At 43.7% G+C, this 14682-nt stretch overlaps 1 protein-coding gene across 3 annotated transcripts in view; it reads right to left on the bottom strand.

Annotated features, from left to right (window-relative positions):
* The window catches only part of SASH1 (SAM and SH3 domain containing 1), a 260426-nt gene that overhangs the window by 180116 nt on the left and 65628 nt on the right, over positions 1-14682 (bottom strand). Inside the window, exon 1 of one of the 3 annotated variants that reach the window (XM_055535908.1) lies at positions 10542-11315. The exons of 1 other annotated variant lie outside the window; for it this stretch is intronic. In XM_055535908.1, coding sequence (XP_055391883.1) covers positions 10542-10670 — 129 coding nt within the window. In that variant the 5' untranslated portion in view covers positions 10671-11315. Of the gene's footprint in view, positions 1-10541; positions 11316-14682 lie in introns of those variants that run through there. One more of the 3 variants, XM_055535906.1, reaches the window with a different exon arrangement.

Here is a 14682-nt window from a genome sequence, read left to right as displayed (position 1 = left end):
CACACTCTCTGGACTGTGTTTCTCTCTGAATAAATCCACTTCTTACCAATCACTTTGTTTCTCACTGAATTCCTTCTGTGCAAAGACACAAAGAACATGTGAGTAATTCTAATTAAAAGATTATTGGGTCAAGTCCCAAGCAGGGTTTTGACTGGGTTCGAGTCCCAGCCGCATGGGTTAGAGTCCCAAACTGGGTTTTGGCTGTGTTCAAGTCCTGGCCTTGTGGGTTCGAGTCCTGGTACATGGGTCAAGTCCCGGCCTGAGGTCAACGGTTTCAGAAGCTCTACCCTCTCCCCACATACTAGCTCTAAGCAAGGTTCTTCCAACTGGCTGTTCCTAAGTTATATCTCTTTATAATCCCATAATCCAGTAAGTAAAAACTGGTTGATTTAGCAAGTAAAATGGGTTTCTCAAGTTCTGAGTGCTGCTCTAGCAAACTAATGGAACCCAGTAGCCAGCCAATCGAAACCACACATAACAATCCGGACTTGCAATTGGCAACTGTAATAGGGGCAGTCTTTGGGACTGAGCTAGTAGATAGCAGGACCTAACACTAGCAGAAAAATGTCAGATTTGAATTAAATTTGTGGGAAACTCAGTGTCCACTGAAAATCTGAGAATTGCTTGGGGTATTGAAATAAATCCATCAGACACATTAGAGTGGTGAGTATATTTGTTACAACCTACATTGTCACATCATAATCACCCCAAATCCAAAGCATGCAACATGATTCACTCTTGCTGTTGAACATCATTATAAAAATTCTCCGTGCTCCACCTCTTCATCCGTCCCTTCCCCCAACCCTGGCAACCACTGATCTTTTCAATGTCTCCATAGTCTCACCTTTTCCAAACTGTCATATAGTCAGAATCAAAAATCTTTTCGGATTGGTCTCTTTCACTTAGTCATATGCATTTAGGGTTCTTCCACATCTGTTAATGGCTTGATAGCTCATTTGTTTTTATCCCTAGATAATTTCCACCAAGCTTTACTTGTCCATTCACCTACTGAAAGACATTTTGGTTGGTTCCAGGTTTGCGCAATTATGAATAAAGTTGCTATAAATAGATGTATGCAGTTTTTTGTGTGGAGGACCTAAGTTTTCACTTTCTTTGGGCAAACACCAAGGAGTGCAATTGCTGGACTGGATGGTAAGAATAAGGCTTAGTTTTGTAAGAAACCACCAAATGGTCTTCCAAAGTGGCTGTACCATTTTTCATTCTCATCAGCAATGAACAAGAGTTCCAGTTGTTCCTCCTCTTCTTCAGCATTTGATGTGGTCAGTGTTCCAGATTTTGGCCATTGTTAAAGGTGTGCAGGGGTATCTCACTGCTGTTTTGTTTAAAAAAATTTTTTTAACCCTGCATATTTTCAAACAAGGACACTTGTAAAATTGTTAATGTTTTATCTTATGTCTGTGCTCAGTCATGTCCAACTCTTTGCGACCAGGTGGACTGTAGCCCACAAGGCTCCTCTATCCGTGAAATTCTTCAGGCAAAAATACTGGAGTGGGCTGCCATTTCCTACTCCAGGGTATCTTTCTGATCCAGGAATTGAAACTGTGTCTCCTGCATTGCCTGCATTAGCAGGAGATTCTTTACCACGGTGCCGCCTGGGAAGCCCTCATACTACAACTACAAGACTCCATTTTAGCCAAAAGGCCAAGTAGCAGTTATCTTATAAAGATAACTTTAAATCCTTGAAAGTTATAAAGAGTCCTTTAAATCCTCTGAAAATGAATGTAAGCCTATAGCAAAGATACTTATTCTTAAACTAGAATATACCTTTCTTCTTAATAACAAATAATATTGCAACACTCAACTTTTAAGAGTGCCCAAAAAAGCATAAAAACATTTTTACCTCGAGTGTGAAAAAAATGTGTTGGTTGATAAGAAGTCTTAGGCAAAAGTCATCAAGTCCACAAAATTAGGACAAATTTTGAAAGTAACCAAGATTAAGGATACATACTAAACTAAAAAAAAAAACAAAACGATTTTTTTATGTATTAAAAATCTTTCTCCAAAAAAAAAAAAAAAAAAAAACGTTTTTCTTCTGCCCTTCAATAATACTTTTAGTTAAGATTACAATTATAGGCATTATTTTTCTTTCACTTTTAATTCCACTTTCAATTCTTCATACCAGGTCAGAAAATGAAGCCTTCATACCATAACAGGCACAGAGTGATGTGTGGACACATTGGACCTTCCTCATTCACTACTTGCTGTAAAACCAAACAAGCAGTGGATGAAGCAACAGAACCAACCATGAACCCAAATCTGCATCACAGACACCAAGGAGAGCTGCCAAGTATCTCTATGGACACACATAAATAAACTCTACAGAGCAATCATTATAAACGCAAACATATCCATGTTTTCACCAATCAGCTTAGAAAGTTGCAAGACAAGAGGAAGTCCCTTCAGAAAAGAAAGAATATGGGATCCAGAGAGGAAGAACTATCTCATTATCAAGCTCTTGTGTTGTGTGTCTCTAAGATACTCCAATGCCTGAGTCTCCAGCCTCCGTGCCGGATTCTCTATTACAGGACTTGACAAGCAAGAAAAAATACCAGCCAAGTTATCTCCAGGAAGCATCTCAACTCATAAAGAATTAATGCTATCCAGTGAAACATCTTATGAAACAAAAGGTGGAACACTAGGCAGCTGGCTAGGAGCAAAGCTAATGACCAGCAGACCCACACATTCCAGGTGTCCTGACCAAATTAACTTAATTAGCAAATTAGTATATGTTTATTTGAGAAACAACAATTCCAAGTCATCATAAAAATACATTTTATCTCAAAATTAGTCTGAAGGTTTACTGCTTATAGTCTTACACTGGTATTAAAAGGTACAGTTAATTCTTAGAGCTTTAGCCTCTACACATCTAAATTCATTATTTTGAAGTCAATTTTATTTCTACCCTAAGAAAAGAATGTGTGTAAACCATGGGTAAACTCATCATATAACATAGCGGGATTATGATGGTTAAGTGTGAAGCATGAAGTATTCTTCGACCCAAGTGTTTCAGTGGTAAAGAATCCACTTGCCAATGCAAGAGACTCAGGTTCAAGCTCTGGGTAGGGAAGATTTCCTGGAGAAGGAAATGACAACCTACTTCTTACCTGAAAAATCCCATGGACAGAGGAGCCTGGCGGGCTACAAATCCATGGGGCCGCAAAGAGTCAGACAGGATTGAGCATATACACATGACATGCCAAACTGAGCATTTCCCTCTATTTCACTGTCCTCTAGAATTAGCTTTTAAAAGATGGAATTAAAGATACTTTGGTTATAGCATTGTGTGTGTAGTTATAAATAATAAATCTCCTTTTTAAGGAAACAAATCATTCACTCCCGGGCAAAGACAGGTAAGCAGATATGTGTTCACATAGATGTGTCAAGATAGACAATTTTTCTTTAGAATGAAAAAGTCACAGCACTACAACATCTCTAAAAATCTCTTGCATTAACCCAGCCTACTCTTGAGCTGAAGAGAATTTATCAAAAGTAAGTTACCAGGAGCAATCCTTGACTACTTACAGAGGAAAATATTGAGATGAATAGAAGCCAGATGATAGATAAACTCGTACATTTCACAAACGTTTAACCTCTCATCTTCTCTTGCCTAGACCACTAGTCTTCTTCCAAATTCATCACCAACTCATCACCCACAAAAGTCACATTTCTAGAAAGTGATCATGTCACTTGTCAGTTTAAAATTCTGCAATGGCTTCTCATTGGAGCCTACAGAACGATGCCAGCTACCTCAGCTCTCACTACCCAGTACCCACCTCCGTGTGCTGTACTCTCCCGTCTCTTTTCCCCTCAGCTCTCTCCAGAAGGCCCTTCCTCCCTTCTTTCCTCCTTAGCCCTCACTGGGGAACACCTCTCAAGGGAAACATACTCACTGCCAGGACCCAAGGTGGAAGGCATCTCTGGGACTGACCTGCCTGCACAGCACCGTGGCTGACCACCCCCCCACCCCCCACCCTGTACTCCAGCCTCCTTGGAGCACTCTACACAGTGCACCACACGACTAGGTATTTAAGGAAGGGGCGGTGGATGCTGTTTGTCCTTCTGGAAGCCAGGGGTATGCGCAGTTAGTACTTAGCTTAAAAATGTAAGCAGAAAGATTGACAGTCCATTTGCAGTTGTTCAGTCACTAAGTCATGTCCAACTCTCTGAGACCCCATGGACTGCAGCACGCCAGGCTTCCCTGTCCATCACCAACTCCCAGAGCTTGCTCAGACTCATGTCCATCGAGTCGGTGATGCCATCCAACCATCTCATCCTCTGTCGTCCCCTTCTCCTCCTGCCTTTAATCTTTCCCAGAATCAGGGTCTTTTCTAAATAGTTGGCTCTTTGCATCAGGTGGCCAAAGGACTGGAGCTTCAGCTTCAGCATCAGTCCTTCTAATGAATATTCAGGACCGATTTCCTTTAGGATTGACAGGTTTGATCTCCTTGCAATCCAAGGGACTCTCAAGAGTCTTCTCCAACACCACAGTTCAAAAGCATCAATTCTTTGGCACTCAGCCTTTGTTATGGTACAACTCTCACATCCGTACATGACTGCTGGAAAAACCATACCCTTGACTATATGGACCTTTGTTGCCAAAGTGATGTCTCTGCTTTTGAAGAGGCTGTCTAGTTTTGTCATCGGTTTTCTTCCAATACTCAATAAGTGTTCCAATAGAGATGTGAAAGAATGAACTATAAAACTGCAACTGTGAGTTAATTTCCAGGAAGTAACAGGGGATTCAAACCGCAGCTCCCCTGTTCACTATCTGTGTGATTCAGGATGTGCACATTTAACTCCACTGTAAAATGGGGACAACACTGCTCAGTGGTCGCAATGAGAAGACCAAGTAAGTACAGGAAGGGCCCCGCCCACCACTGGGATTCAGTCCCTCTCCCAACAAGGTGACATTCTCTGGTCAGAAGCTGGAGTCAAGGATGGTGAAAAGAATGCAGAACAAGCCAGGTGGAAGGGGGAAAATGTTTCAAGGTAGAGAGCAGCAAAGAAAGCATGAAAGCAAGATGCTGGAAGACGAGGAATATGCACTGTGACTTTAGTGCAGGGGCCTCTTTTTTAAAAAAATTATCATTTTATTTATTTATTTGGCTGTGCTGGGTCTTAGTTGCCACACCCAAACTCTCAGTTGTGACATGGGGATGGAACCTGGGTCCCCTGCATTGGGAGTTCAGAGTCTTAGCCACTGGACCACTAGGGAAGTCCCCAGGGGTGTTTTTTGATAGAAAATCAAGGGCCCCAGCCAGAATTATAAGGCTTAACTCTGTCTTTGGCAGATAATTGAAAATTGAGAGGTCTGAGCTCTGGCCCCTACTCTGCTGCCCCAAGCCCTCCCATTCCTATCTAAATGAAGGAGTTGAGGGCTCATGTCCAGGGTCTCTTTAGTCAGTGCCTCCTGATACATCACCCTGCAATTTCTCTACTGATGTAAAAGCCATAGGCTTTCCGCTGCCTAACAGGAACATAAAATCAAGATGAAGTCAGAATACTTGACACTAGGGCTGACGCTCAGATTCCAACACCTAAAATTAAGTCATTAGCTAAAGGGCTTACAGTTAAGACGCCACCCAACAATATGTAAATTACACACTGGTCGGTACAAAGGCGTTTGCATTTTAAAAGCCCCCTAGGGATCTCACAGGCCTCTTCCCTCCCCCACACTTAAATACAGCGTGAAGGAGAGTCTTTTAAAGGAAGAAGACTTTAGTAAACAGCAAGGTACAATAAACCTAGCAGATAACCTAAAGAGTTTATTCATTATGTTTATTAACTTAAATAAACCTACTACACTTTTCTGTAGCCTGCATAGGAACTAGAAGAGGGGAAGGTCATCTGTGTAGAGTTTGTCTACACAATGGATATTTTCTAAGCATTGCTAGGAAATGGGTGTAAATTGTAGCAACAGAGCAGGGAAATGTAAGGTTTGGGGGAGGTGCATCTTGCAGGATCTAGCAAACAATAGTTACTCACTAACTCCCTTCCTCTCCCTTCCCAGCAAAGAAGTCTTAAATGCCTGCTTCTTCCAATTGGAGGAGAACTTTATGAACCATCACAATTTACCAAATGGATACTTGGGGCTGAAAATATGATCCACCTCTTCTAATAACCTCAACAATTCCTACTCTTAAAAAAAAAAAAAAAAAAAAAAACCTAGGCTCCCCCACCCCAAAAAAGAAAATGGAATGTTTTGTCTGTAACCAGGGGGACAGAGGATGAGATGGTTAGATAGAGTCGTCAACGCAATGGTCCTGAGTCTGAGCAAACCCGGGGAGGTAGTGAAGGACAGGGAAAAATGGTGTGCTGCAGTCCATGGGGTCTCAAAGCGTCGGACATTACTGAGCAACTGAATAACAACAAGAGAGTAAAAATAAAAGTAACCCCCCAGAGGATTCTAACTGGTTCTGTACATCTCAACAGAAGTCTAAGAATGTCATCCTGAAAGGTGTCAGGTTTTGAAAACCCACGCAGACCATACGTTGCCGAGTTAGAGAACAGAACAGAGTATCTGACTAGAAGACCACAGTTTAATTGCTCAGGGTTTACAAATATTTCCCAATTTGCCGATACGCTTTCAGTGGAAGTGCCAGGATTTGAGTTTGCACAGCGGAACTGTCCAAGTCTAGATTCAGCATAAAGAAAATTTATTCTTCATAAAGGCACCCCATTATAAGCCAGGGTATGAGTGTACAGAATTGTATTTTGAAGTGGCTCCTGCATTTAAGAGTACATGCTCTTTTCCTTTTTCACTCAACAAAATCATGCTTTCAGCAGCCAGTCAGTAAGTCCCAAGCCCTGGAAGTAGAAAATTGAGTAAAATACGGACCATGCCCTCTAGGCCTGCACAATCCATAGTAAGTAGGGGTTCTCTATTATATATTCACTTGTTAGCATTTTATTCATGCCAGTACACTCATTTTCATGCCATAAATTATACTGTTACTTTTCTAAATAAGCGTTTTGTTAACAGCTATCTAAAAGCAACTAGTTGGTGCTGAACTGTGCAGGACTGAATTAATTTGAATGCAAAATGTGCCCTAATGAACTCAAACAACCACCCTGTATTTACTAAGATCAATGCCTCTGGGGTAACACCCTCCTCTGGGTCAGAACCAACAAAATCTACCGGGGGTCGGGGTGGGGGGGGGGGGGGTGGTCGGGGTTCGGGGCTGGGGGGTGGGGAGGAGGGGAACGGGAGACAGATGGTGAGTGTTCCTTGTTATACTGCCCCTTCGGGAAAGGGGAGCTGTGCTCATTCAATTAAAAACTCTAATAGGCTTTGAAGTTCATATTTTTACACTAAGAAGAATCTAAAAAATAAAAGTAGCAACTGTGCCTGAAATCTGCCAAGTATGATGCTTGGATGTATAATTCCCCTTCTACCTCTTACTCCCCTCTGAAGTTCTCTAATAAAAAAGTGAAAGTCCCTCAGTCCTGTCTGACTTTGAGATTCTCCAGGCCAGAATACTGCAGGGAGTAGCCTTTCCTTTCTCCAGATCTTCTCAACCCAGGGATCGAACCCAGGTCTCCCACATTGCAGGTGGATTCTTCACCAGCTGAGCCACAAGGGAAGCCCATAAATACTGGAGTGGGTAGCCTATCCCTTCTCCAGGGAATCTTCCCGACCCAGGAATTGAACACAGGGATGCAGGGATCTCCTGCATTGCCGGCAGATTCTTTACCAACTGAGCTATCAGGTAAAAGAATCTTCCAAATTTGTTGCTGTTGTTTAGTCACTAAGTCGTGTCCAACTCTATAGCGACCCCAAGGACTGTAGCCTGCCAGGCCCCTCTGTCCATGGTATTTCCCAGGCAATAATACTCGAGTGGGTTTCCATTTCCTTCTCCAGGGGTCTTCCGGACCCAGGGATAGAACTTGAGTCTCCTGCATTGGCAGGCGGATTCTTTACCACAGGTCCACAAACTTCCAAATCACCTTTGCCTACAATACCAGATGTAATCACATTTCTACTAGGTTGATTTGGGACAGTTAACTATGGAGCATCATGGCAAAATGCTCCTGACTGGTGGAGGTCAGAAACCTGGGGTCCAGCTTGATTTTGCCTCTAACAAGGTATTCAACGCCCAAGTCACTTCGTCCATCTAGGCTGAGAGATGATTGTAAAATCCCATATTTTAAATACAAAATGAAGAAAATAGTGTCTTTTATCTCTGTAAGAACAAAGTCTGACGTCAGTTTTGTGTCATGATATATTTTTCCAAAGATAGTTTCTAATAAACACTTGGATGATAGCATCCTCCACACAGAATCAAGATCCTTTTCCCCTAGTGACTTCTCATAGGCCCGTACAGAGGAGAGGTAAGCTATGTCCTCTGCGTCTGCCTTTTGCCTAAGGAACAATCTTGATGCCCAAGATTTAAAGGAAAAGAAGATCTTATAAAAGATGGGAAAGCAGGAGTGAACACTACCTGTTTAGGACAACTGTTACCGTCTTTCAGCCTCACACCGAACTAAATATTAGCTCTGTAAGAAGCACATATTTTCTTTTCTCCTGCATCGGCCTTTTGAATAACAGGTTTGGGCTTTTTGAGCCCCACCCCGTCTTCTAACTCAGCCAAAGAACACTCTGCTACGACTGATCCAACAGTGCTGGAATCTGCCAGGGAAGGGAGAGTCACTCTTCAGAAAGTGCTACATGCCACCCCCACCCCCAAACGACCCTGAGCCCACACTTCAATATAAGTGAGCCCCTCCAAGCCTTCCCTCCCCAGCCCACACCCTACTAAGAGATGCAAGCCAATTTTCTCAGTGACTGAAAATTTAGAGTGAGACCTAAGCAAGAAAGAGCAAGATAAGCTTCTGCTGGATGAACTTAAAATACAGTCTATCACCCCAACTTTTATATATGTTCATTGAGTTTTCTGGAATTTCACTGAAGGCCCGTATTCATCAGTAATGTTCAGAAAATGCAAATAGCATAACTTGAAGTGTTTCTCAATATATATTTTTAAAATATTGGAGCGCCCTTGTGAGACGGCCCACACTCTGTCTATGGAGTGTATATTTCCCTGAACAAATCTGCTTCCAAAAAATAAGTAAAATAAAATACCAGAGAGTGAGAAGAGCAGGTAGAAATCTTTGACCAACCTTCCCTGGCTCTCGGCATAAGAATAATCATTAATACCAAAGGACACCTAAAGATGGAATAACTGGGACTTTTAGGATCTCTGGAAAGATGAGCCACAAGATTATTTGCAAGAAAAAAAATAGCCATTACTTATTGTTGTTCAGTTGCTCAGTGTATCCAGCTCTTTGCGACCCCATGGACTGCAGCATGCCAGGCTTCCGTGTCCTTCACTATTTCCCTGAGTTTGCTCACTCACCTCTGCCGCCCCCTTCTATTAATACTAGTATGCTGAGCACTAGCTATATATCAACTTAGCTAAATCTCAGAAAATCCAAGAAGCAGATCTTCTTTGCTTCACTTTTCAGGTGATGAAATAGATCAGTGCAGTTGGGTACCTTGGCCAAGATGATGTAGTCAGTCAATAGGAGGACTGGGATCTGAATCCAGGCTCACTCACTACAAAACCCAAGAGCTGAATCACTGTGGTAAAAATGGTTTCATCATTCCCAAAGAGCTTCTTTCAACAAACTACACCTCCTTCTATTATAAAAAAAAAAAAAATCTCCAAGTAAATACAGAGCCTCTTCCAATTGGCTTCCACAACAGCCAATTCCAAATCTTTACATTGAGGTTGAATTTTTAGATGTGGAGTAAGATGCCAGGCTTACTTTATGTGTGGAGTAAGGTGCCTGACCTACCACACATCTGATTCCAGTCTACCTGCCTCTTTACAGCTCCATCAAAGCAAATCTACTAATTCCTCAAGGCGCTGAACCCCGAACAAGTTAAAGCTTCATCTTCCATGCCTAAAAACTATTTTTCAGAAATTATGCCAAATCCAGGGGCGGGTTTAGTTACTGGACATTTCAAAATACATGACAATACAGATTTAGCAGAATAAGCCCTATTGTTTTTAGCCCCAAACACATAACAAATATCCTGTAATTCTACAAATTGAAAACTGCAGAGTATGTTAGTTAACTTGTTGTGGTTCTGAGCAAGGAGGTAATTGTTTTCCTCTCCTGCTCAGACAACAAATAAACATCAGTAAAATCAGCCTCTTCCCAAATCCACAGCAGCCAAACACGGTTTGTTTACATCCAGTCTTTGAAAGACTCTTCCTCTGTCTTTTTCCACACCAACTTCTCAGCAGGTGTCCCAGATTACACTGTGCAACACCACACCGATTGTTTAAAACGTCTATCTTTGATCTGATCTGTGGCTGGTTATTTTTTAATTAGGTTTTTGAAATCCTAAACCTTGTGGATTTAACCCCTTAAGAATTAGAGCCGGAGAAGGACGACCCCCAAGGGGTGGGCTGGCCGAGTCAGCGAGCGCCCAGGAACGCGAGGTCCCCCAGAGGCTGCCCTGCTCCGGGGGCACCCACGACCCGCCCTCCTCGCGCCTCCAGGTAACTCACCAGGATGCCCATCACGTCGGTCCAGAGCCGGGAGAACGCCTCGGACATGCCCGCGCCCACCTCGGGCTCCGAAGCGGGCTCGGGCTCCGGCTCGAGCGCCGCGCCGGCGGCTCCCGCGTCTTGCTCCATGGCCGGGTCCCCGGGGCACCCTGGCCCCGCAGCCGCGCGCGCCCGGCCCCGGGAGCCGGTCCCCGCCCGCCGCGTCACCACCGAGCCGCGCCCCCGCGCCGCATCCCCCGCGGCCCCGGGCTCCGACCCGGCGGGGGCCCCCCGGGGCAGGCGGCCGCTCCTCGGCTCTAGGTGGCTGCGGGCCGCGCGACTGACAAGTCCGGGAACTTTCCCAGCCCGGGCTCGGCTCGGCGGCGGGGCAGCAGGAGGCAAAGTTCGCACCACTGAGTTTACCCGCGGGGAACTCGGGCGGCCCCAGCAGCGATGCACGCCGCTGCAAAGGCGTCTCTTCCTGCGGCCGGGACCGACTAACTGGGCACGCGACTCAGTGCTTCCAGAATGTCTGGGCAGGGCCCTGCCGGGTGACCGAGCTGCCTCGGGAACTTGGAGGGAACTCCCTGGCCCCCTCTCTTCAAAATGAGCTCTTCCAGCTCCACATGACTCTCTCCCCTCGACGCTAAAGAAAGCGTTTAGCAACAAAAGGTGCTCTGATGTCAGGCTCTTTGCATGGAAATGAGCCACAGACAGGAGAACAAATCGCCTGTTGAAAGAGCGGCCGCCTGCAGCCTCTCGCCTGCACAAGTTTCCAATCACGCCATTCACCGACACAGTCTTGGTCCCAGAAACTCGAGAAAGTTAATCTTTAAGCGAGTCCTACCCAAGAGTTCCCAAACAGTGAGTGTCACAACGCACACCTCGCCCCTCCCGAAGTCAAGCGACCTCAGGAATTACAACTCTCTGCCTCTGGCAGCCGAGACTTGGAAAAACAAGTGTGAAAGCTTGGGCACGAGCCATTGTTTGGCTCGTGTTTATGATGTTTATTACGAGTGGGGACATTTTGGTTCCCGGATGCCGGCAATGCTCTGCATTGCTAGGGGTTTCAGCGCTTTAGGGGAAATGCCCTGGGTTTTAATGGTTTCTTTAATGTAAGGACCGGCGTGGGGTGGGCGAGTGGGGAGGCGGATTTTCAAAAGGAAGTGCTATGGTTGTAACCAGTAAGCCAGCACACTTGGGGCCCCGTGTGTGTTTTTCTAAGGACAAAATCCATGACGGATTTATTTTATGAGGGAAATAGCCCTATAGAGGTGTTTCTCCTTTTGTGATTATTTCCTTAAAAACCACTCAACTTTCCCTGGGAGATGACGATCCACACTGGATTGGGTGATTGATCACTTTGTAAAGCAGTTCAGCAACCACGAGGAACCGCCTCTCTGTTAAAGGGCTGCTCTGTTAAAGGAGTGCTTCAAAAACCCAAGTGAGATGCCCCTCGGAGAGAGTCCTCCCTGGGGCACCTCCCTGGTGTTTTTTTTTTTTTTCTCCCTTCTGGGTCCACATAAAAGAAGAGGCAAAAGAGCAAGTCCTTGAAATCCCTTCCCTCAAGCATTAATTACCAAAATCCAATAAATGAAGAGCCCTTAGAGGAAAGTTCAAAATTGGAAGGAAAAAAAAAAAAAAACTTTTACAAAGGTAATTAAATTTATAAGCATAACCCCCAATGACAATATTTTTGAAAGGAAAGAAAAGGAATGAGAAAGCTCTCCCTTGATAGTCAGAAGGCATTGTGCTGAAGTGGAGTGCTGGGTGCAGAGTCAGTGTGACCAGGCCTACTGCTTTCCTGGGTTGATCCTGGTGCCAGGTGTGTGTTCTAAAATTCTGGGAATCCAAATAAATTCATTAAAGCAGTGCTGGGCTTTTTAAAATTATCATCATCATCATCACCTCTATAAAGACATGAAAATAAGTAAATGATGAAAAAAGGTAAAATAACCGTTGAATTGATTTTACGTATATTTAAGAATTTCAGTGTACTAGCCATGTGGTACCTTACTCAATGGGCTTCCCTGGTGGCTTCCCTGGTTAAGAATCCACCTGCCAATGCAGGAGACTGGGGTTCGATCCCTGGGTCGGGAAGATGTCCTGGTGCAGGAAATGACTACCCGCTCCAGTATTCTTGCCTGGGAAATTCCATAAACAGAGGAGCCTGGTGGGCTACAGTCCATGTGGTCACAGAGTCAGACATGACTTAGCAACTAAACAACAACAACATCTTACTCAATCCAAGAAAATACAAAGGACAGTGCTGCTTCTACTGGGGCTGCATAAACGCATTATGGCAAGGGACTGAGCATGAAGCCAAACAAGAAGGATGGTGGGAGCATGAGTCTCCAGTGCCAAGCATGAATCTTTCTTCCTGACTCATCAGAGGACCTGAGGGCAAAGCAGTGAACTTTTCTGCATTTCTATTTCCCCATCCTAGATGAAGCAAGGCCACACTAATTGCCACCTACCTCCTCAGAGGTGATATTACATTTCAGGGTCATCTAAAGATAGGTATTATTTAGCAACAACAGAAACACATCTCAATATAATTAAATCTTAGCCATCATTTTGGCAATCAGAGAATCAAGCTACCCTAGATATTTGAGGTCCTTTTTCTGGTGCTGCCTAATAAATGGATAGGGAAATAAATAATACATTTGAGGAGGAATGTTGGTACCTGTAATTTTGCTGTCTGTACATAAATATGAAATTCTGAGCAGTCATTTTTCTTCTTATAGAACACAATTTTTTTGACATTCGAAAAATGAAGCTGAACCTTTTCACGGATCAACTTCATGAAGCTTCTACTCAAAATGATTCTGATTACTTCTCCCAAATTGAGCCTTTTCTCCACGGCCAATTCTTCCCAAAAAATTCCTTCAAGGGCTTTTTAACAAAATATAAAGAATAATCAGCAACATCATTATCATGATCATATTATTTCAGAGTCCCCTAGGGTACCATTCACAAGGAGCTTTTTATAATAGAATTATACCCCCCATGAGGGTGGAAAAGGGCCTTTAAGATGACCTGGATCAAATCCCTCATATTGAAGATGAAGAAATAGGCTCTGGAGAACTTGAATGATCACTCCAAGTGAACAAATGGAGCAGACTCAAAGTCAGATGACTTCAGTACTTTTAAAAATTCTTTCATCTACACTGTAATGTATTTGATTCCCACAAAGCTCTGTAAGGTGGGCAAGTGTAGATTTGCCATTAAAGATGTGATATGGAAAGTATCCACTGACTCGATGGACATGAGTTTGAGCAGGTTCCGGGAGTTACTGGTGGACAGGGAAGCCTGGCGTGCTGCAGTCCATGGGGTCGCAAAGAGTTGGACACAACTGAGTGACTGCACTGAACACATAGGAATCCTTTTGTCTTTCCATCAAGGCTCTCCCTCAACCAACTCACTGGAATTGTTACAACACTGGTAAGTGAATTCCAAGGACAGAAAGGGACCTAGAACAAGATTTTTTAGATATCTAGTAGAGACCCAAAAGTGGACTGAAATCAGTTCTCTGTGTTCTGATAAATGTTTATTGCAATGAACTATTAGAATGCATTGAATGAAAGTAAATACTGGAAATACACCTATCCCAATAAGTGTTATTTCTTGGAAAATTAGCCTCAGTCGTTGTTTAGTCGCTAAGTGGTATCTGACTCTTTTGCAACCCTATGGACTGTAGCTTGCCAGGTATCTCTGTCCATGGGATTTTCCAGGCAAGAACATTGCCATTTCCTTCTCCAGGTGAACTTCCCAAGCCAGGGACCAAAGCTGAGTCTCCTGCATTGTCAGATGGATTCTTTACCACTGAGCCACTTGGGAAGCCCAAATCTCAGTCATACAGCTGCACAATGCATGGAGCACAGAAGTCCATACATACACACATACACATATAAATGCACATACTGGACTGCTTTGTGAAAAAGTGGTTCTGACTATGTGGCAGGATTACAAATTTAAAAGCCAGTAGTCTAGAAGTTACAAGGTGTTGCCTGCAGCCTATTTAGGACATCTTTTTTTTTTTTTTTTCATGATTTTTATTTGGATCCTCAACTAGCAACTTTTAAAAAAATTATTTATTTTTATTTATGGGCTGTGCTGGGTCTCCACTGCTGCATGCAGGCTTTCTCTATTTGTGGCAAGT

The sequence above is a fragment of the Bubalus kerabau genome, chromosome 9 (genome assembly GCF_029407905.1).
Source record: "Bubalus kerabau isolate K-KA32 ecotype Philippines breed swamp buffalo chromosome 9, PCC_UOA_SB_1v2, whole genome shotgun sequence".
NCBI classification, from domain to species: domain Eukaryota; kingdom Metazoa; phylum Chordata; class Mammalia; order Artiodactyla; family Bovidae; genus Bubalus; species Bubalus kerabau.
This window is presented reverse-complemented; position numbering and strand designations above follow the sequence as displayed.